The sequence below is a fragment of the Gekko japonicus genome, unplaced genomic scaffold (genome assembly GCF_001447785.1).
Source record: "Gekko japonicus isolate JY-2015 unplaced genomic scaffold, Gekko_japonicus_V1.1 scaffold1035, whole genome shotgun sequence".
Lineage (NCBI taxonomy): Eukaryota > Metazoa > Chordata > Lepidosauria > Squamata > Gekkonidae > Gekko > Gekko japonicus.
In genome coordinates, this window is record NW_015168078.1 from 174,783 (window position 1) to 198,241 (window position 23,459).

The following is a 23,459-nucleotide window of genomic DNA, read 5'->3' on the forward strand; positions in this document are numbered from 1 at the left end:
AAAATGCAGCTGCACAGGTCCTTATGGGGACTCCATGGAGGGCATATATCCATCCAGTGCTGCTCGAGCTGCCTTTGGAACCGCCTCCCCCGATATATCCCCCGAAGTGCATTGAGATCAGCAGATAAGAATCTCCTGGTGATTCCCGGCCCCAAAGATGTTCGTCTGGCCTCGGCCAGGGCCAGGGCTTTCTCAGCCCTGGTGGAACTCTCTGCTGGACGACACCCGTGCCCTGTCTGCTCTATTAAAGTTCCGCAGGGCATGCAAGGCAGAGATGTTCCGCCAGGCCTTTGGTTGAGGCCAGTGATGGTTCTCTTATATCTACCCGGCACCCTCCCGTCCTCTCCCCTCCCTGCAATGAAAATCTGAATGCTGGATATGCCATCTTGTTTTAAAGTGTTTAAATATTTATGCTGAATGTTTTAATATTGAAATTTTGTAGTTTTAAAAATTGTAGTGAATTTATGTTATTGTAAACTGCCCTGAGCCCCACGAAGGGCAGTTAAGAAATCTAAATAAATAAATAAATATGTGTGGAAGAGCCGCATGTGGCTCCTGCCTTTCTCACTGAGACTCCATGCGGATTGTATGGTATAAAACAATGCAGTCAGGATTCAGAAATTGCTAGTTGCATCTGTGTTAAACAGAAATGGAGAAATGAGTGTTCACAAACAAGACCCGCCATTTTATTGTTTTATTGCTGCTTTCAGCTTTTTCCTGGTGTTTTAAAAATATTTTATGGCCATGATTTTATGAATTGCATTTTTTTGATTTTTCTGGCTAGCCACCTTGGGAACTTGTTTGTTGGCACAGAACTAAATATAAACAAAGTACAACTAGAGCTCCCCTTAAATAATATGCAGCAGCTGGACAGACAATGCATAATTAACTCATGGCCACAGGATGGAGTGATGGCCACTGGCACAGGTGGCTTCAAAAGAGATTAGTCCGATTGATGGAGGTCAAGCAGTGGCTGTTATCCGTGATGCCTCCATGTTTACTGTACTTAAAAATTCCAGCTTTTTGTGTAGTCTTTTTGTCCTCTAATCTCCAGCCCTTCCTTTATCTATTGTAGCAGCTGCTGCCACATAGACCAGGTCTCTGTTCGGTCATACTTCAGTAGGGTGGCCAGATCACGGCTGACACTCAGTGGAATGGGGTGGCCCCATTATCACGACAGTGTGATGTCACTTCCAGGGAAGTGATGCCTTACTGCTCTAGGAATTGCTGGGAAACTGTAGTTTCCAGCTATTCCTAAATCAGATCCCAATAACGTCTGGGTTTTCCTGTCTTGCTGTCATGCCAGCTGAAGATTTTATTTATCAAGGCAGCTTTACAATACTAGTTAAAACATCCCCAGCTAAAACAAAGATAAAATAACAAACCCCCAAATCCTTCCCACTCCCCCCAGTTTGGTGTAGTGGTTAAGTGTGCAGATTTTGTTTATTTTTATTTTTTTATTTATCTTTGAATTTATACCCCGCGCTCCCCGAAGGCTCTGGGAGAACTGGGTTTGATTCCCCACTCCTCCACTTGCAGCTGCTGGCTGGCCTTGGGCAAGCCAAAGTTCTATCAGAGCTGTCCTTGAAAGAGCAGTTCCTGTCAGAGTTCTCTCAGCCCCACCTACCTCACAGGGTGTCTGCTGTCGGGAGGGGAAGGGAAAGGAGTTTGTAAGCTGCTCTGAGACTCTGAGTGAAGGGTGGGGTTTAAATCCATCCTCCTCCTCCTCTTCTCCTCCTCCTCGATATCTGCTAGTCAAACCCCTTAAAAGCCATGACAGACAAGCAGGCCTTGTAGTGGCTCCTGAAGATCTCCAAGAAGATCTGCAATTTTAAAATTAACTTTTCTTCTGCTGGCTGACACTGACAGTGGAAAATGTGGGTTGCTGGCAGGACATCTCTCACTGTAGCAGGAGACCTGGCAACACTGTACTACAGTTTCCAAGATTCTTGGGGCTTTGATCCTCTTTGCCCATATTAGTTTTGTCCTGCACCTATAGTGGAGGGATGAACCCTTGAGGAAGGCATACATCCCATGGCTAGACATCTGGAAGGTCCAGTTCAGTATAGCTCCTGAAAGAGGCAATGTCTCTAGATTCCAGACAAAGATGAGGGCTCATCTAGGCCCAGTGATCACTGCAAATCACTTTTAAATGGTTTGATGATTTTAAATTGTTAAATTATTTTTATTGTTTTATAATGCCTATGGCCTTGTTAGCCGCCCTGAGCCTGCCCTGGCAGGGAGGGCGGGGTATAAATCAAATAAAGAAATAAGACTGAAGTAGGTAGAATAAGCGGCACCAGGCCTCAAGAACAGTCAGAAAAATTGCTGTTAGTACAGTTTAAGTGTACTCTCTGTTTGTTATTCTAGACTGTGTTGTTAATATTATGTGAGGTCATTATGACACCAAACAGTGATGTACTTTTTGAGCAGCCATTTTGTGAATGGCCTCCATTAATTCCCAGGATCATGTAACAATAAACAGAAACAGAGCCTTCGACAGACAACTTTTCAAGTTCAGCTAAAATTGCCTAGTAAAGGAAGATGGATGGGCAAAGTACTCTATAGTATGAATCCTTACATTAGGTAATGTAATTTCCTTGTTATGTAATCAATTTAGCCTACAATCCTAAGGATATTTACCAGGATGTAAATCCTGTTAAACTTGGTGAGATATCTCTATCTGCTGATGGGCTATAGAAGTGGAAAGCACTAAAGAAATTGCAGAACTCCGTTTCAAACAAAGTCAATGCAAAGCCAAAAAAAGAGACCTTTTTATCATTTCCAAGTAACATCTGAAAAATGACCACCAGAAAATGAAAACTGTTTATGCTTCTAGGGTTTTTGTTGTTGTTGTTGTTGTTCTTAATTTCAGGTGACGCATAATCAGGAGAATGTATTTGACTTGCAATGGCTAGAGCTGCCAGATATGGCACCAGAAGAGCTAGAATCTCTCTCCAGAAATATGGTTTTCCACCTTAAGAGGTTGATTGATGAGAGGGATGAATGCACTGAGGTATGTATAATGTTGCTTAATTTGGTTTTCTTATAATATAGTTTATTTTTAAAGAGCATCATGACCTTTCCTGTTGTTTGCCCCATGATGGTTTTCTGTATCTGATTCGGTTTGGCAAGTGCTACATGAGAATTAGGGCTTCATTTCCCCCCTCCTCCATCTTAATATTGAACATTGACAGTGGTTCTACATGACATTATGCATGGCTTCCTAATAAAAACTGTGGCACAGGTACTAAAATATAACTGATTTTATTACGTTTTTAGACTTTGTTACGTTGAGGGGAGTAATTGGGATTTGATGTTTCAGTTCTGTATTGGAAGCCACCTTGAGCTATGCAGAAAGGTGGAATATAGATTTTTTTAAATATAAAATAAATAAGTTGTATTTTAGACATTGTGCAGGATCAGGCAATAAACTAAATTTGACAAAATTCTAGACTGTACCATTTTAGATTGTAGGTGGAAGATCTTCCTGTACTTAGCAGATTAGATCTTCCTGTATTTAGCAGATTAGATGTTAAACTAACTAGTTTCTGCTAGTTTATTGCATTCAAGGATCTTTTTTACATGGATGCACATTCCAAAATATCTTCCATCTGTGGTCTCTAACAGTCCAGTCCAGACCCACCTTCTCCTGTGCTGTGGCCAGACTTGCTTTACTTCATTGCTCGTTCATGCACCTCTGTTAAGCTGTCTGCACTCATGAAGTTCCAAGATTCTTTGGTTTTCACTTCAGAACCCAGAAAAATCTTCCCTTTTCTTCTCAGTTCATCTTATTTCAAACGCAGAACTGAAGACAGTTGTTTTTCTTTCAGTCTTCCTCCTAGTTTTTCTTCCAGTCTATCTAGGTCACTAATGTCTACTGTAATACTGCTCCCAGGTGTTATGTATTGACTTGAATGTAGATACTGACATGCGAATCGCCTGATTGAAAACCAATGTTAAGCTTCAGCCTGGGCTAGGATCCTAATGTAACCAATAGGAGTCCTAGCCCAGAGAGTGTCTACCAATCACGTTGTAAAGCGGGACCGCTTGTGATTGGGCCTTATATCTTCAACCTCATAGGTTGTTATTTGTACAGGGGGTGTGGCTACACTAGCCGGGAATGTTTAAATATCGACAAGCCAGTGTATGTAAGCTGTTCAGATGATGGATTCTGGCTGGCGATCGTTATACTGTAACTAAGCTGAAGAATAAACCGCATTCTTGCTGAAATCACTCTCCGACTCTTGTTAAGCGCCGACTTAACAATTGGCGACGAGGATGGGATACGACTGAGAGATGATATGATAACCATCTTCGAGTACTTGAAAGGCTGTTATATAGAGGATGGGGTGGAGTTGTTTTCTGTTGCCCCAGAAGGCCAGACCAAAACCAGCAGGTTGAAATTAAATCAAAAGAGTTTTCAGCTAAACATTAGGAAGAACTTCCTGACAGAGCAGTTTTTCAGTGGAACAGGCTTCCTCAGGAGGTGGTGGGCTCTCCTTCTTTGGAGGTTTTCAAACAGAGGCTAGATGGCCATTTGACAGCAATGCTGATTCTGTGAACTTCGGCAAATCACGAGAAGGGAGGGCAAGAAAAGTTGCCTCAGTGTTTAGTTCTTGTGACTCTTTCCTGCACACCCAGGAAAATGCCGATTGCCACTTTGGGGTCAGGAAGCAATTGTTCTCGAAGCCGGTTTGGCCAGGGACCCTGGAGGGGGTTTCTTCCTCTTCTGGGCATAGATCAGGGGTCACTGGGGGTGGGTGGGGGTATTGGTGAGTTTTCTGCATTGTGCAGGGGGTTGGACTAGATGACCCTGGAGGTCCCCTCCAACTCTATGATTTTATGAGAGGGGGGGGATTTCAGTGCCCCTTACCCCACCCCACCCCATCCCTTTGTCAGGCATTTGCACTCATAAGAGATCAGGTTTTTCCTCCAGTATATCATTTATTTGTTAATTTAACTTTTTCTTCCCAAGTGGGGACTCAAAGCTGCAATTTATTTTGGGACAATGTGTAGGGGAGGATCTCTCACATGCACCTCACTAACCCCTGCCAACCATGCTTTCTCCTTCTCAGTCTAAATGAGTGTTTGGCCAGTGGTCAAAAGTTGCTTCCACTCAGATCTGAGCCACAGACCTTCTTCTTTTAGAGATGAATGACTGGCTCCAAATACTGGAACAGAAGGAAGGCTTGCAGTGATTATGCTCTGTGGTTATTTACTTCCCATCAAAACATCTAAGTGAATAAATCCTTGAAAGCATATTTCCCTAGTAATCTTCCTTTTCCTGTACCAAATGTTAGACTTCAAGCTCCTTGGGGAGCAGGGACCTCTCTTCTTATTGTTACTCTATAAAAATTCATTCACATTGATGGGAGTGCATAAATATTTATGACAAAATCTGATGAAAGTATAAGCAATGAGGTAATAGACTATAAGTTCTTCCAGTCATAACTTGGGCTTTTTGTTACTTGATTTACACGCTTGTGTCACTAAAACTTTATGTCCCTAAACCTTCTGTGCATGTTTTTTGTTTGTAAAGCAATTCAGGATCTGTTTGCAAATGGAACAGTGAGTGAGAAATATCCTTCACTTATGCCACTTGGTTGGGTGCTTTTCTTGGTTTATTTCCAGCTAATCGTAGATCTCACTCAGGAGAGAGATTATCTACAGTCCCAACGGCCTCCGAGTCCACTAAAAACATCCAGCCCAGCCTCTCCCCCAAACCCGGTCAGCCGCCTCTCCAATGAGGACAAACAACATCTGTCTGTGGAGCTTGCAGACACAAAAGCGAAACTAAGAAGGGTCAGGCAGGAGCTGTAAGTATGGATATCAAGCCTGTGGTACTGCTGGAGAACTAGTACTTCTTCATGTCCTTTGGTGCTGTAGTTCATACATGAAATGTAGCTTTTCGTTTCAGTACACTGATGCTAACTAATGGTCCTACCTTCAGATATGGTACAAAGCTGTTTTTTTTTTAGAAAAGAAGATGAGCAAAACTGTGGGATTGTCTTGCCAATCTTCCTGAGAAACAATGGAGTAAAAACGTAGCAGGAGAGATAAAAGAGAGATGACATGGATGTGATGTGGTAATATAAATAGTCAAATGCAGGTCTGCAGTAGATGAGTGGCAGGGGAGATTTTCCTCGATCTGCATGTAGCTCTGCCCTAAGGCCCATTTTGCTCAGTGCAGAACTGTTCACAAAAAAACCACCCTTGCCTGTAGCACCATCATTTACCAGCAACAGCACGCATTTAATGTGTTGTGAGGATGTGTGTCTTCACCCACTGTGTTGACCAGCTGTTTCCCAGCACACATTCTCAGAAAACAAACATGAAGGTGTAACATCCGAGGCAGTCCTCTTTTTTTGCCATGCCTCTTTTCTCGACAGCCTTGATACGCTTCTAACTTCATTCTCTTCCCACTGCCCCAAGCTTTCTGCCACCCTTTGGGTTTAAGTTTAATGTTGCTTTGCACTTGGTTTGCCGCCTTTCCCCATATGCTTTTGTTGGTCTCTGGATGCAGTGGAAAGGAATGTGTGTTACGAAAGGTATAACTTTTTATGAGGTTGGAGCTAACTCCTTTTTTGTTGGCACATGGCGTCTGCCGATCTTGATAAACGAACAACAAGGAAATGAGCGTCCTGCTGTGTTTCTCATGTAGGTCTAGATCAAGATGGCTAGCCGTGTTAGTCTGTCTGTAGCAGTAGAAAAGAGCAGGAGTCCAGTAGCACCTTAAAGACTAACAAAATTTGTGGGAGGATATGCGCTAGTGAGGTCTAGATATGTTATCTGTCTATCTTGCTCATGAAGCAACAGTGGCTTCAGGGACTAGTGGTGTCATAACATTTTTAACAGACTTTCTTTACGATATCCTCAGGGAGGAGAAATCAGAGCAGCTTGTTGACACAAGAAATGAAGTAGATCAGCTAGTCCTGGAACTTCAGAAAATAAAGCAGGAGGTGAGATCTTGGTAGCTATTTTTAAACTTTTAAATTCTATTCTTGATTCTTTTTTTCTGTTTTTGATGTGCAAGCCTTTAGGTTAATCGTGTGTGTGTGGGGGACCCTGATAAAAACTGTTGAAGAGTTTTGTGTGACTCAGATGCTTGCATACCAACAGATGCCGGTCATTTTAAGATGCCTAAGTGATGACATTCTAGCTCATTGGAAACTCACAAACGTTCCAAATAGCATAAAGATATGCTGACATAGTGTTATCTAAAAGTTTTATTCAATTGTTAAGGATGTTTCAGCTTTACTTAGGAGTTTTAGTGCTGCTGCAGGAATAGTTAAGAACAGAATTAGCAAACGTCATTTATTATTCCTGAAGTAGGGTTGCCGGGTGCCCACCTGCAGTGCATGAGCACCTGCCCTCAGTCTGTTGAGCAGAGGGAGAAAAATGGGGGGGAGAATGTTGTTGCTCACGCTGTGACATCACTTGATGTGATCACCCTGAAGTGATGCCACAGCCCCTCACAGCACACGGTGCTCTAGGAATAGAAATCAGGGGAATTCCTAGAGCACTGCATGGAGGCCCAGAGTGATGTCACAGTATCGGCTCTTCCCCTCCCAGGCTCCGCCCCCAACAGCTTCTCAGGATCATGGGCATGGATCTGGCCCTGAAGTGTGTTTGGATACCACTTCTTGAGATCCATTTAAGATGCCCTTTCCCATTGTGGCAGAATGGGCCTGCTCTGGCCTCCAGGCCCTGTTCCACCCTGCCCTCTCCAACTCCTGGAGAGGCTTTTCTCTCTCTCTAGTAACCCTTCACCAACACCTGACCTTTGTAGGAATTGCCATCTGGGGGGGTCAGGATTCCCAGCTTCCCTTCCAAGTTCTGGGGCCTTGCCTCTTGTCTCCTGCTGCCCAGTGCCTTGTCACCATGGGGACTGTTTGCTGCCCTGTGTCCCCATGGAGGACTAGCCACTTGCCAACTGCCTGCCTTCTCCCTGGCACTCCTTTTAAAATAGTGTGTGGTGGATGTTTATGTGGTACAGACAACCACTACCAGCATCCAAAGTTATAAAGTATTCATTAAAGAGAAAATGTTCACAAGCATACTTTTGTCACAGCACCAGATTGAGAAAGGGGTTCAAAAGAAATGGGTAAAACACAATTCCTATGTCCCTCTCTCTATACATGGCCCTATCAGATGCTAAAATATAGGGGAGGCTCCTTAACTTAGGAAGTTACAGATCTCTACAGAATTGCCTTTACCTTGAAGCTTTCTGTAGCTCTCCAGGCCAGTGCATGGTTAATGGCTGCCTCCTCCAGACTTCAGTTAAGAGTTCTGTCTACTCTGATGGACTCAGCACCCTTCCTTCTTGCTTCCAGGAGTTTTATCACCTCTCTTTTCCCCACTCACTGACCAGGTCAGGCCAGGTCAGAGAAACGTTTCCTGAAGTCTCTCTAGTGTTTAACACCTCCAAATCTCTGTTCCCTGCTTGAAGGGTGAGGGAGGGGGAGCTTGACCATCCCATTGTCTAGACCCATTAGCATTTGTATGAAGGTGGGCTGAGGTAAGTTTGGAAAGCAATTGAACTGACTTCCCTTCTTCCTGCCCAGAGGGGGGGGGGGGACTTCTAAATCTCAGAGTGAAAGTTTTGCTCATTTCAAACCTCCAAAGAAAAAATGCATTTCTTCACACCCATATTATTCTAGGTACCAGGAAGGGAGGAGGAAGTATTCCATTTCCCACAAGCCATTAATTGATCAAATGTATAACCACCTCAAACTACACTTTGTTCCCTTTTTGTATTGTTCCCAGGAATTCAAAGGTGTCTTGCCAAGGAAGAAATGGGATGAAAAATCTGCTTAGACTATTAAGAAATAAAAAGCACAGTACTTTTTAAGAATCAAACCAACCCCACCTATAAACTTCTTTTATTTTCCTCTGTCCTGAACATAGGGAAACCCTTTATATAGAATTTAGACTATTGGTCCCTCTAACTCAGTACTGTCTAATGTAAATGGCACTGGCTCTCCAGTGTCTGAGGCAGACAAAGATCTTTGCCAGCATCTGCTACCTGAGAGAGGCGGTGTTAGATATAGCAGTGGTTATAAACAACAGAGCCTGCTGGGAGATGTAGTATTGTAGGACAGGAAGAAGAAGGGTAGAAATCTTGCCTGGGCCCAGTCTGCCCTACTGAATGATACAAAAGTTGTTGTGCTTGTTAAAGATTTACAATAAACCTTTTTTGGAATCTAAATTGTACTCAGTTGCTTGATACAACACCGAGACCCTCTTGAATGAAGATGTCAGGGATTAAACCTTGGGCTTTGTTCATGCAAAGCATGCATTTGCTTTGTCCCCCACAGCCCCTCCCTTACACTAGCCACATATCAGTTGAGGGCCTTGAATCTGTCGGTATTTGTTGACTGGAGCTCCAAAATCTGAACAGAGGTGTCCTGAGTGTATTACTCCTCTGTTGTTGTTAAGCAGCTGTTGGCAGCTTAATTAACTCAGCGGTGTGGCAGGGCTTGTCACGCATTTAGCACTGATTCCTGGATAGAAAATCCTTCTCCAAAGCTGAATGGTTGTTCAACCCAACAATTATTTTTCTGCCTCATTGGTGTGTGTCTCCCCATTTTGCGACAGGATTGGTTCTCATCCGTGCCCTTGTTTCCATCGGTGAATGCCCTTCCATCAGTGAAGCATGTTAAAAATTTCGCTGTGCTGTTTTATTTTACTCAGAACATTAACCTCATGGCAGATGCCCGTTCTGCTCGGGCCTACAGAGATGAACTGGATTCCTTAAGAGAAAAATCGAACAGAGTTGAGCGGCTTGAAATGGAGCTGGTTCGGTGTAAAGAGAAACTGCATGATGTGGATTTCTACAAAGCACGGATGGAGGCAAGTTGAGGTTTTACTAGGGCTGGGCCATTTGTCTCTCTATGGCATATTTATTTTTATTTATTTATTTTATTTTATTAGATTTTTACTCCGCCCTTCCAGCAGAGCCGGCTCAGGGCGGTTTACACCCTAATTTGACCTAATATGTCCTGAAGCGAGAGTGACCTTGTTTGGATGGGGTTGCCAGAGGATGGGAAGAGGCAGGTGCTAGCCAGAGAGGGGCAGTGATGGTTGTCGCTATGCAATCACATCATTTCCATCATGACTCCATGGAAACCATATAGTACTGGGGCGAGTACTAGGCTCCAGCGCTTCCTTGTTGCACCGGAAATGTCATCATCACACAGAGATGATGTCACTCCCCACTCCCACCTCTGGTTTGACTTCCCTGTTTTTGCTCATTGAACAGCAGGTAGCAGCCAGAATTGTGGGAATTTGCCTGCTGTAAGCAGGGACCTGGCAAACCTAATAGTGAGCTATTTTTGTAATCACATTATCGTGCCATTTTGAAAGTAAAGGTAGAGACAGGTGTCTGGATATAAGCATAGACATATAAACATGCACATTTTCTTTAAGACTCATGTTGTATGGTCAGTTCAAGTTGAACATGAATCAGCAGCGTGATGCAGATGCAAAAAAAAAAGTCTAATGGGATTTTAAGCTGAATTAATAGGAGTATAATGTCCAAATCATGGGAATTTTTTGGAACATGTTTTGAAATATGCAGAAAATTCTGGGGGAATGTGTTTATTTATTTATTTTATATCCCACCCTTCCTGCAAGTGGGCTCCGGCTCAGGGTGGATTACAAAGTTACATAAAAGTCATGACAATAACACTATCAAATTCAAATGACATAAATATTCAGAGGTTAAATTTAAGATTTAGTACTAAAAGACTGGAGAACCAGTGTGAAAGTAGCAATGCTTGGATGGAACCTTCTAGGCGGTGTTGCCTGAAATATGTAGGAAATTGTTTTATTTATTTATTTTATTGAATTTCTTTCCCGCCCTCCCCACAAGCAGACTCAGGGTGGGTTACATCAATCTCAGTCTCAATTAGTCCCGTAAGGCAAGCTTATGTTTCTACCGAGAAACTATATGAATGTGCAAGCTCTGCTTTTACTCATTTATACATTTTTATAACTGCGAAGGATAGAAACTTGATTTTTATTAATTTCCCACCCACAATAGTTGCTTGATTGAAAAAAAATGAGTATTGTTTTTAATTTGACCAATTTTCATGGGACAATAGGGTGTGTGTTTAGATTGGCCTACTGTATAATCTCAGTGTATTTATATCTAGTAATACACAACAGAGCTTTCTTAATGTATTTTCTCTTCAGAGGCAACATCAACCAGTGTAAATCTTCTACAACGTTCCTCTCCATTGAGCATTGTGCTGCTCTGGGAGACCAGATTCTTTTGGAAACTTGGGAGCTTTTGTCGGAGTCCCATTTCCAAACATGTCAACATTCCCAGAGGAGAATGAGAATGGGGCAAAATCGAACCCAGATGCCCAGCTTTAAAAAAACAACAACATATAGTTCAACACTAAAGTGCAGTGTTCTTTTGACTGAATTTAAAGATTAAAAGCTTTATGACTTATCACCCCCATCCCCAAGCTGTAAAAAGTGTACCACAAGCCTTTTTAGTTAGTTACAAAAGGAGTGGTTGATTAATGGCTTTTTTTGTTAATTAAGTGAGAGAATAAATCTTCCATGTCCACATTGTTTGTTATGTAGCTTGTCTAACACAAAGATGATTTGCAACCAAGTGTCCCTTGAGGGCATGCTGTTGGGAATCCCCCCCTTACAGCTTCAGAGTTAGTGTGGAGTAATTATTTCATTTTATTTATTTATTTAAATTTATAACCCGCCCTCCCCGCGAACGGGCTCAGGGCAGCATACAACTGGGGCCAATGCCCAATACATAAAGCATTAAAACTGCATTTTAAAAACATTCAATACAACATAAGTGCTCTCCACAATATCTAGCAAGGGAACAGATGACATTTTGCTTTAAGGGGGGAAGAAGACCTTTAATGATATGAGACAGGCCACCTTCAACAGAACTTTTATTTGGTTGGTAGAGTTTAACAGAGCCAGCCTATCCATGGATTATGCCTGCTAAGTGGAATATGAATGCTATTAAACCCCACTGTGCAGGTGGGACAGAGTTGCATTGGTATATCAGTAAGACTCCATTCGGTGGTGTGTGTGTGTGTGTGGAAATGTTGAAGAGATTGCAGAGCAGAGATCCTAGATCCCACTGATTGTGTCTGGGATACGGGACTTTTATTTCTTCCACCCCGCACTCTATTGGACCCAGATGCTATCTGGCAGTTTTGTCACCACCAATTTCTATCAATGTATGGGAACCCGTGAAGTCACCCACAGTTCAACTTGAGCATTCATTCGGCCTTTTCCTCATGGACAGCTCTTTCCTATAGAAGCCCCAAATATTGCTGTAAGTAGCAGAGCAGCACAGCAACAACAGTGCTTCTAGATGGCATCTTTCTCCACATTTTCCTGCCCCAGTCCCTGCAGCAACCCCACCCTCAGCTAAGATCCATGCACAAAACTGGCTTTGTTGCATATGTATTGTCCCTGCTTCATTGTTTTGGTACCCAGTTGACATTAAAAACACAAGTCTGGGACTGCGGGGTGGGGGGTGCGGCGCATGCTGGTTCTCTGGGTGGCTGCTTCTCTTCTCCTGCAAAACATCTTTCCCCTCCCCACCCTTGCTTGCCCAAGAGCACTTGAAACGAAGAAGGGTCTTTTGGGCAAACCCTACATGTGTGATGTGTAATTTGTTGCCGTGTTGTTGCGGCTGCTTTGATTTCATTCAGCTCATAGGCATGAGCCAGGGATGGGAGGTTGCATTCTTGTGGAACATGCAGAGAGCATTAACTTTTCCTGTCTACTTCAAAGATTTTGCAAATCTGAGTCGATGCCCTGCTATGTGTTTTTTCTGTGTACAGCTTCCGCTTTGAAAAAGGCATGGCATTTGTGATCATACAAAGTCAGACATCTGTTATTAAAATGCCTTGTATTTCTGTTACTGTCATATTAAAGTTCCTGATTCTGAAAATGTTAAGGAAACTCAACTACACGCATTTGTTAGATACTTTTTTAAAAAATTTGCAGGAGCTTAGAGAAGACAACATCATATTAATTGAAACTAAGACAATGCTAGAAGAGCAGTTGATGATGGCGAGAGCTCGTGGTGACAAACTGCATGAAGTCGAAAAGGAAAACCTACAGCTGAAATCCAAACTTCACGACATAGAACTGGTACAAAGTGATGTCCTTAATTATCAATGGAATTTTCTTATTCTAAGATGATTTTGTTGTTCAGCTGACCCTATTCCTGTAGAAGATAAACTGTTTTAGAAACAAATTGAGAAATATGAAAATACGAAGACATTAGTGGTCAACCCAATATGCATGGGCATAAAAAGGAAAAAAAAATGGTTTTCAAATTCTGTATATCTCATGGCGCTGCCCTGGAAGAAAGATGCTTACTCTGGCTAAGATTTCTTTAATTAAAAAAAAAAAACAACTCTGATGTTCCTGATTATGTATTTTCTTGCTGGAGAGCATTTCTTTTTTTTACTTGCACAAAGTGTAGATAAAATACCTTGCTTTCTAAACAGTATGGTTCAGCATACAATGTATGCTTCCGGTTTGAAGTTCTGGTATTGGGCAAAGCATATGCCTGTAGAGATGGTGCGGTCTCTGTCTCCTGCTCATGTTCTCTCTCTGCACAAAGTTCAAGCATTCCCTTGATTTTTTTATTTATTAAACATATCCAGCCTTTCCCCCTTACTCAAGGCAGCTTACAATACACAATTAAAAAATTAATAAAAACCCAAATCCTGCCCCCAACCTAAGAAAACCTAGTAATAACATGCAATAAAATGCCTGAATAAAATGTAGTAACATGCAATAAAATGCCTGAAAGCTACTGTCCATCAAAAGCTCTGTTGCATAGAACAGACTTGCAGAGCCTCCTAAATGTTTCCAAGGACGGTGCCCCTTCACCTCATCGAGGAGCCTATTTCATAAAATGGGAACAACCACAGCAAAAGCACAGCCCCTCGTTGATACCAGGCAGGCTAGGCTTAACAATGGAATAACCAGAAGGTGGCAATCTGAAGGTGATAGCGGGCGTATGGGGACATGCAAGGGGAAATAGTCCTTTAATATGTGTGTCCTGGGCCATGAAGGTCTTTAAAGGTCAATTGAACTTGGAAATAAACTGGCGTCCGATAAAGCTGTCTTGAAATTGGCAGGATGTGTTCCGATGGCCGGCCAGCCCCTTACAACAGGTGTGCTGCCATGTTCAGAACCAGCTGTAATTTTGGGTTTCCGTCATTGGCCTCCCAACTCAGACTGCATTATAGTAGTACAACCGAGAGGTTACAAAGCCATGGATCAGCTTGGCCAAGTTGGCTGCACGTCCTTTTAGTGTCACTTGTTCTCCCAGTATATAAAAAAATGTGGGTGTGACGAGGTCTCATGGTTAAAGTGTCAGACTAGGATCTGGGAGACCCAGGATTGAATCCCCACTCATGTCATGGAAACTGTGCTGGGTGACCTTGGGGCAGTCATACTCTCTCAGCCTTACCTACCTCACAAGGTTGTTATGAGGATAGAACAGAGGAGAGGAGAATGATGTAAGCTACACTGTGAGTCCATAGTGGGGGGAAAGGCAAGATATAAGTAAAGTAAATAAATTTTAAAAATTAATAAATTGATTTATTGGGAAAACAAGTGACACTAGTTTTATAATAAAAACCAAAGCTAGAATCCACATCCTTGCTGTGACAAAATGAGCAGTGATGCCCTTTGGTGACTATTATTCTTAAAGCTGTGTATGACTCCTGTATTGATTAGGTTTTATTAAGACTTCAGAGAATTAGATGTGAATTGCAAAGCTGGGCATGTTATGGCAGGTTTAGCCTATAAACATGCTGCATGGGGAAGGGGTTGGAATTTCAGGTAGTTTAATACTTGCATGGCCAAGAGAGAGATGTGATGCATTACAAGTACAAGACAAATTGAAATTTCACCTGTTTGAAGGAAGATTTAATTTTGAAGGTTTGTTGCAACCCCTTGTATCCCTGTGAGAACTCTGGTTCAGACACAAAGCGCTATGAAATTGGTGAAAGTAACAATACTTTGCCCTTGTTGCCACAGGAATTTGAAGGCACTGTAGTTGTTATCTGGGCCTAGACAAATGCTGCCATTCATGGCCAACTAGTGGTTGGTGGCCCATCTCCAGCCCTTGCTTTAAGTTTTCCACCCTTAGTTTCCTTTCTCCCTTTAGTTGTGCCATACTGGGAAAGTCAGATGCTGTGGCAGAACTTTTTGCATTTGGAAATAACCAGTCACCCAGAGCCTCTGCATTCTTGGTGACCCTTATTCCACAGTAGTAAAGGTGTTTGCCAGGCTGGTCAGCTCTGAAGGGCAAGATGTTTCTCCATCAAGCTTCTGAAGGACTGTGAGGTCATGAACAAGGAGATGGTTGATACTGTGAACTATTTGGCAGAAGAACCCACAGCTCCCTGCAAGCATCAGGTTTAAGGAACTGGCCATCATTACCTTAGTACATAGTACTACTCTTTGTAAATGTTAAGCGTGCAGGCTGGAATCATGAGTTAATAATAACCTAGGTGTGTGTGTTTCTGTGTGTCATCTCCATTAGGACAGGGATACGGACAAAAAGAGAATTGAAGAGCTTCTGGAAGAGAATATGGTGTTGGAGATAGCACAGAAGCAGAGCATGAATGAGTCTGTCCATCTGGGCAGGGAACTGGAGCAGCTGTCAAAGTGCACAGACCTGTCAGACAGTAAGAGACATGGAATGGTTTACCTCTCTTTAAACATTGCTGCCTGTCTTCCGGAAGATTACTTAAAGGTTGATATTCCAAACCAGAAGTGCACAGGGGAAGTATGAATATCATAATGGGCTGTACCCAAAAAGTGAGAATTTCCATGCTTTCATGGAGACTTTGGGACTCTCTATTAAACCTCTTAAAAGGCTTTGCAAGATCCACCAGTGCCAGCCATATTATAGGATGGTGCTCATGTTTGCTTCCAGCTGTAGCCCCTTGCTCAACATCACTAACAAGTTGTGAGGTCATGGAGTTTTGTGCCTAGAGTTCTTATAAGGGTACTCATGTGTCTCTTTTACCACATGTATGTGCGTTGAGCAGCTGCTGTCAGTCGTGGTTTAACAGTGCATGTACACATGGTAAATAGATATATGAGCATTCTTCACATGTACGTGCATGATGGTATACATGACTGTGTGTGCTTTCTACACTCGTGGAGGAATCATTCTTTTGTGAACCACAGTGAGATCAAATTCTGGGATTACAGTGCTGTCATATTCAATATATATGTAAGTGAAATGTTGCCATTGAAGTCATATGTAATGTAAAAAGAGGGACATTTCTGAAAAATGGAGGGATTGGTTAACAGGTTGTCAAAAGGGACAGTCATGAGGGACATTATCTCTTCCAGATTCTTGGAGGTTACTTAAAATTCCCATTATAGAAATTCTGATAAAATGTGTGCCACAAGTTAGAAAAGGTAAACAAAAGCAAGAAAATCATGGAAAGATCAGAAAGCCAAAATGAAACCGTGAAAAAATTACTAAGAATTTTCTATAGATATATTGATTAAACATGCAACATCAGTCAACAGGAAAATTTACATCATGAATTTCTTACAAGATGCATTACAGTCAGAAAGTAAACTGTTGCTTGATGTTGCCTGTCTAATCAATATGTTTGTAGAAAATTCTTAGTAATTTTTTCACAGTTTCATTTTGGCTTTCTGACAAGCTAGAAACGGGGCAAACTTATCTAAGAAGATGCCAGTGTCATTAACCAGTGGAGTCAAGGAAGCTCTAAATGACAAGAAGTCTTCCTTTAAAAAGAGGGAAATCCTGCCCGAATGGGGGACATAAAAAGAGAACCTACTCTGGCAAGTGCACTAGCACTTAATATTTATTTAAATACTTTCGAAAGCACAAAACCAGTCAAACAGTTAGGTCAAAAATTACGTAAAGGGGCTGTGGAAGCGGGGAGAAGGATATTTAAGAGAAACGGAAAGAATTATCTGCATTAATCTTCTGTGTTTCCCTAGTCATGTCAGTGATGGATGCCTCCAACAATGTCTTGCTACTAGCAAGGATATGCTCCCTGTGACTGGAAGGGCCCATTGGCTTCATAGTGCTGGTTTCAGAGCACAGACTGAAAGAGGTTCCTGCAATTAGTATGAAATCTTTCACGTTCACAGGCCCATTTGTGTGTAGGGTTTGTTCTCAGATGCATCTCTGTTCTTCCCCCTTTCAAACTGTTAAAATCAGGGCAACCCTATAAACAGACTGGTCAAGGCAGCTCACCTCAGGCAGCAGGTTTAGGGTATTATCAGTTAAAGAGTAGCAAGGGTCAAGTTGTTTTAATTACTTGTTACTTTTACCGATCAGGGACTGGGGCGCAATTTGGATCTCCAGCCCCCAATCACATGGGCCTGTGCCTGCATAAAAGAGCAACCAGCTATTAAAATTTATTGGAAGCTTATCTTGCAGTGACTTGCTGATCTTCCAACAATTTGCAGTGACACATCTCATTGCTGGCATAAACAGTGATTATTTAATTAACAGCTGCAGTTTTTTGAATCATGGATCTCCATTGAATAATAGCTTAAAAACATACACACAACTCTGCCTCTGTAGGTAATTGTCTAAATGCAATTCTTATCCAAGCTTCCCCTTAGAAGGGTGTACCGTCTGCTTAGGTTTGCACTGTAAATAATGGAGGGAGCCCACTTTGGATCCCCAGATTCCTTACTGAGTTTCTGTGATGGTGGCCATGTTGGTTTGTAGTAGAAGAGCTAGATTCGAGTCCAGTAGCACCTTGGAGACCAACAAGATTTGGGGGCTAAAAGCTTTCAAGAGTCAAAGCTCCTGTCGTCAGATACCCTGTGACCCACTAGACTAGTGGAGATGTAACACTCCCTATAACCACAGCCAGCTCGTCAGATACCCTGTGACCCACTAGACTGGTGGAGATGTAACACTTACTCCCTATAACCACAGCCAACAAATTAGGAATCATTCTGGAGAACATATTTTTCCTTCCCTCCTAAAAGGTTTGCCAGCTCTGATGTTAAATCCCCTAACCTAGGGTCTGAAAACGATTTAGAGCTATGGGGTCAGATCTGGTTTCAAAGGAAATTCTGGTTGTCCTTACCTGTAGTTTTTGTCTGCATTAGAGAACTGCCCTGATCTAAGGAGAGGAGGAGCTGTGAGGTTGGGTGGGGCAAGTCCTCTTCCCAATTTGCTAATCAGGGTCACAGGTCACTAGGATGATTTATTTCCTCCTTTCACTCTGGTTTGACTTCATATTTTGTTGCTTTCACTTGTAGTGGAAAATTGGAGGGGGAAATAACAGCTGAGTATGATTATGTTTTATATTGGCGTTTGCCCCTATGTAAGCCGCCCTGAGCCCGCATTGCGGGGAGGGCGGGGTATACATTGAATTAAATAAATAAATAAATAAAAATAAACAGGCAGTGAAGCAACTATATGCAGGAATGGGGATCTCCATCTTGTTCTAAAGGGGAGTGTGGTTACCTACAGTCACCTGACATGCATAGGATGGAGAAATAAGCTATAACCCTAGAAGTGGATCAGAATTTGTGATCGTGCAACAACTGGTTATTCTGAATGTTGTATTTCAACAGCAAGGAAATCTTTTGTATACGAATTGAATGAATGTGCGTCAAGTCGTATCTTGAAGCTTGAAAAGGACAACCAGAGCTTGCAAAATATCATCCAAGAGCTCCGGGATGCATCTGTTAGCACCGAAGAGAGTAACCTTAAGTTTGTTGAGCTGCAAAAGGAGAACCAACAGCTTGGCCAAAAGGTAATAAAAAGGTAGCTGCATACATGTGGTGCTGGTTGGCAGCTGTGGCTGATCTTTTCAGGAGTGTTCCCATTCTGAGTTTTACTTCTGGTTAGGACTGTCAGCTCAAGAGATGCTTTTAAGCCCAGGCTACCCTCAAATTTTCTCTCCTTTTATAAAGAAGCCCATATATACACAGCTTCATTTTTTCTGTTCCTTTCGCTGCATCAATATAAGGGGGCTTTAATTCTTAATATTTTTGTGTTCATTGGTTTGGATCCAGTGGACTGTTTTCCATGGACTCCCTCCCCTCCTTCCAAGGACTTCCATCTGCAGAAAAACTCTAATGGATCCTAGCCATGCTTCATACTGAGGATCTTGCAAATTGTATTTATACTAATTTAATGCAGTTTTATGGAGCTGCGGTGGCTCAAGTGGTTAAGACGCTGAACTGCAGGCTGTGGAAGGTCAGTAGTTCAGCGGTTCAAGACCCGGGTGCCGCAAGACAGGGTGAGCTCCCGTCTCTAGTTCCAGCTCCTGCCAACCTAGCAGTTCGAAAGCAAGAAATTGCAAGTAGATAAATAGGTACCACTTCGGTGGGAAGGTAACAGCGTTCCGTGCGCCTTGGTGTTTAGTCATGCCGGCCACATGACCACGGAAACGTCTTCGGACAGCGCTGGCTCTTCGGCTTTGAAACGGAGATGAGCACCGCAACCCTAGAGTCGGATTCGACTGGCTTTCGAGCAAGGGAACCTTTACCTTTACTAATGCAGTTTTGCATTGGATTTTTTAAAAACATGAGTATATTAGCCTTTTAGCGTGTTTGGCATATTTACAGGATATTTTGTTACATATGTATATGTGCGTACACACACACAAACATTTCATTTAACATAATAGCTGAAATAGCCAGGATATTTACAGGATATTTTGTTACATATGTACATGTGCGTACACACACACAAACATTTTATTTAACATAATAGCTGAAATAGCCAGTGGCTTAAAAACGAAGATTGGTTGACAATAATGAGAGTAAGCAGTGGACATGTTTGAGTTTCTTTTAAAGCATAAGCCTACTAGAAGAAAGAAATGAGCCTGATAGTTGCTGTCCAAAAGCCTTTCTTTGCTCTTTATCACTGTTTTTTTTTCATTGGCATTCCCTGTCTCATAATGCCAGATATATTTTTTTTGTTTCACTGTATAAGTGCCAACCGATCAGGGAGTTCAACAAAAGAATATTTTGGGTCTTGTGTGCTGCCAAAGTCCAGCCTTATCAGGAAAGGTGGCCAATTTGTTTATTTTGGGCAACTCCACCTGTTTTTTTAAGCACGGTTTGCTTACTGTGTTACATTCTGCCCTCCAGATGGCAGATAAGAATTCGTTTGTCCTTGAGTAAGTATTTTGGGATGTCTCTTGCGCCTAACTCACTTCTCTGCATTTGTTCTGCGTAGACTTTTGGCTCTTTGTATGATCTCTGTTTATATGTATATGTACTTGTGTGATTTATAGTTAGCCTTTCTTGCAGAGTCAAGAACAACATATACAATCTGTTGTGGATTCTTCTGAGATAGTTGCTAGTGCTAAGCTTCTCTAGTATAGATTTACAGGGCCTGAGGGAGAAAAGAAAAGCCTTGAAGTTAGCTTTGAAGAAGAAGAGGAGGAGGAGATTGGATTTATACCCCGCCCTTCACCACTGGCTTACAAACTCCTTTCCCTTCCCCTCCCCACAACAGACATCCTGTGAGGTAGGTGGGGCTGAGAGAGCTCTGACAGAAACTGCTCTTTTTCAAGGACAGCTCTTGCCAGAATTGTGACTTGCCCAAGGTCATCCAGCAGGTGCAAGTGGAGGAGTGGGGAATCAAACCCACTTCTCCCAGATTAGAGTCCGCGCACTTAACCATTACACCAAGCTGTCTCAGCACCCCCTTCCCATAGATTAACTAAAGAAACCCTACTTCTGTATGAGCAGTGAGTTCTACTGTGAGGCAGAGTACATCTTGTCAGATTCCAGAAGCTAAGTTGGGTTTGCCCTGGTCAGTATTTCGATGGGAGACCACTATGGAAATCCAGGGTTGCTACACAGAGGCAGACAGTGGCAAAGCTCCTCTGAACATCTCTTGCATTGAGAAAACTATGGGATAAACATAAGTCAGCTGCAAGTTGATGGCAAAAAAAAAATGTATGGGCTGATAGATTTGGATTTAAGCACATAAGAGAAGCCATGTTGGATCAGACCAATGGCCCATCCAGTCCAACACTCTGTGTCACACAACGGCCAAAAACCAGGTGTCATCAGAAGGTCCACCAGCAGATTCTGAATCAACTCTTGTATTGCAGGAAACCTAAAATGTGCATTTCAAAGCATTTTGAATTTCCCGTGCCCAGTATTCTCAATACCCTTTGGTTGTAGTGGGTTCATTCTACTCTCAAATTGTGTTTTAGTATTGTGCCTACTTAATCACAAGGGGAGAAGTTGGCCTGCAAACAGGATCCATCACTGTAAGTTATTCAAACACCTGCATTTACTTCTCTCCTCCATTTTCTTTTTTATTTTATTTAATTGGATCTATATCCTGCCCTCCCCACAAATGGGCTTAGGGCGGGTCACAACAGTTAAAATACAAACATAGGAATAAATCCAGATACAAATTCAAATTCATACAAAGTTAAAATTCCTAAAAACAGCAGCAATTGACATAAATTTTAATTTCCATTATCTATGGGCACCTCCAGTGCTGGGCATATGCTGATCAAGATAAGGACTCACTCAGCAGATGCCATGGCGATCTCTAAAGGGCAGTTCACCCAGGCAGTGGAGGCCAGAGTATTTAGACGCTTGCCTGGTGGAATACCCTTAAGGTGGCACAAGATCAGCCACAGATTGTGCAAGTCTGTTACAACTCACTTTATTATTTTTCCTTGCTACAAACTATGGAGGTGGGGAGAGAACCCTGAACATATGAAACTTGTCTTATACGGAGTCAGATTATTGGCCTTTCAAGTTCATCTAACCTGACTGGTAGCAGCTCTCCAGGGTCTCAGGCAATCTTTCACATAATCTGATCCTATTATCTAAATCTGATAGCTGAAGATCAATCAAGATGTTTGGCTGTGTTAATCTGTCTGTAGCAGTAGAAAAGAGCATATCAGATACCTGAAGAAGTTACCAGGTGTCATCAGAAGGTCCACCAGCAGATTCTGAATCAACTCTTGTATTGCAGGAAACCTAAAATGTGCATTTCAAAGCATTTTGAATTTCCCGTGCCCAGTATTCTCAATACCCTTTGGTTGTAGTGGGTTCATTCTACTCTCAAATTGTGTTTTAGTATTGTGCCTACTTAATCACAAGGGGAGAAGTTGGCCTGCAAACAGGATCCATCACTGTAAGTTATTCAAACACCTGCATTTACTTCTCTCCTCCATTTTCTTTTTTATTTTATTTAATTGGATCTATATCCTGCCCTCCCCGCAAGTGGGCTTAGGGCGGGTCACAACAGTTAAAATACAAACATAGGAATAAATCCAGATACAAATTCAAATTCATACAAAGTTAAAATTCCTAAAAACAGCAGCAATTGACATAAATTTTAATTTCCATTATCTATGGGCACCTCCAGTGCTGGGCATATGCTGATCAAGATAAGGATCCACTCAGCAGATGCCATGGCGATCTCTAAAGGGCAGTTCACCCAGGCAGTGGAGGCCAGAGTATTTAGACGCTTGCCTGGTGGAATACCCTTAAGGTGGCACAAGATCAGCCACAGATTGTGCAAGTCTGTTACAACTCACTTTATTATTTTTCCTTGCTACAAACTATGGAGGTGGGGAGAGAACCCTGAACATATGAAACTTGTCTTATACGGAGTCAGATTATTGGCCTTTCAAGTTCATCTAACCTGACTGGTAGCAGCTCTCCAGGGTCTCAGGCAATCTTTCACATAATCTGATCCTATTATCTAAATCTGATAGCTGAAGATCAATCAAGATGTTTGGCTGTGTTGATCTGTCTGTAGCAGTAGAAAAGAGCATATCAGATACCTGAAGAAGTTAGCAGTGCCTCATGAAAGCTCATACTTTCCCACATATTTGGTTAGTCTTTAAGGTGCTACTGGACTCTTGCTCTTTTCTGCTGCTACTGACAGACTAACGTGGCTACCCATCTTGATCGATCTCCATGGGAGGCACCATATTTAGCTGTACAGAATGGAAATCAATCAGCCTTGTGAAGTATCTGAAGAAGTGAGCAGTGACTCCCGAAAGCTCGTACTCTGCCACATAATTTGTTAGTCTTTAAGGTGCTACTGGACTCTTGCTCTTTTCTACTGTTAGCTGAAGGTACCAGTGATTAAATCTGGTACATTCTGCATGCAAAGAAGAAGTTCTGCCATTGAACGACAGCCCTTCCCTGGGTGGTGGCTGGCCAAATACTGGGACATGCCAAGTCAGGGCCCAAAAATATGTAAAACATGAAAGAGATGGCCAGAAATGGCAGCTGTGCTTGTAAGTGCAAGAGCAGCTGAAAAGCAGATATTAAGAATAAAAGTTTGTGGTCAGTAATATGTTTCTCCCTGCTAACCAAGAGTGAGTCAACATGAAAGCTGCTTCACTGTGGCAGCTGTTAATTCAGTATAGGAATCAGTCAGATTGCTTTTTGCTTAGATCCTTTCTTGCATGTGCAGT

The 23,459-nt window shown here is 42.3% G+C and overlaps 1 protein-coding gene across 1 annotated transcript in view; it reads left to right on the forward strand.

Moving 5' to 3' along the window:
- The window catches only part of CCDC88C (coiled-coil domain containing 88C), a 158,609-nt gene that overhangs the window by 98,296 nt on the left and 36,854 nt on the right, over positions 1-23,459 (forward strand). Inside the window, exons 7-14 of the mRNA XM_015414665.1 lie at positions 2,876-3,016; positions 5,635-5,819; positions 6,881-6,962; positions 9,697-9,855; positions 13,003-13,149; positions 15,566-15,710; positions 16,345-16,347; positions 18,616-18,797. Of these exons, the coding sequence (XP_015270151.1) occupies positions 2,876-3,016; positions 5,635-5,819; positions 6,881-6,962; positions 9,697-9,855; positions 13,003-13,149; positions 15,566-15,710; positions 16,345-16,347; positions 18,616-18,797 (1,044 nt within the window). The remainder of the gene's footprint in view (positions 1-2,875; positions 3,017-5,634; positions 5,820-6,880; positions 6,963-9,696; positions 9,856-13,002; positions 13,150-15,565; positions 15,711-16,344; positions 16,348-18,615; positions 18,798-23,459) is intronic.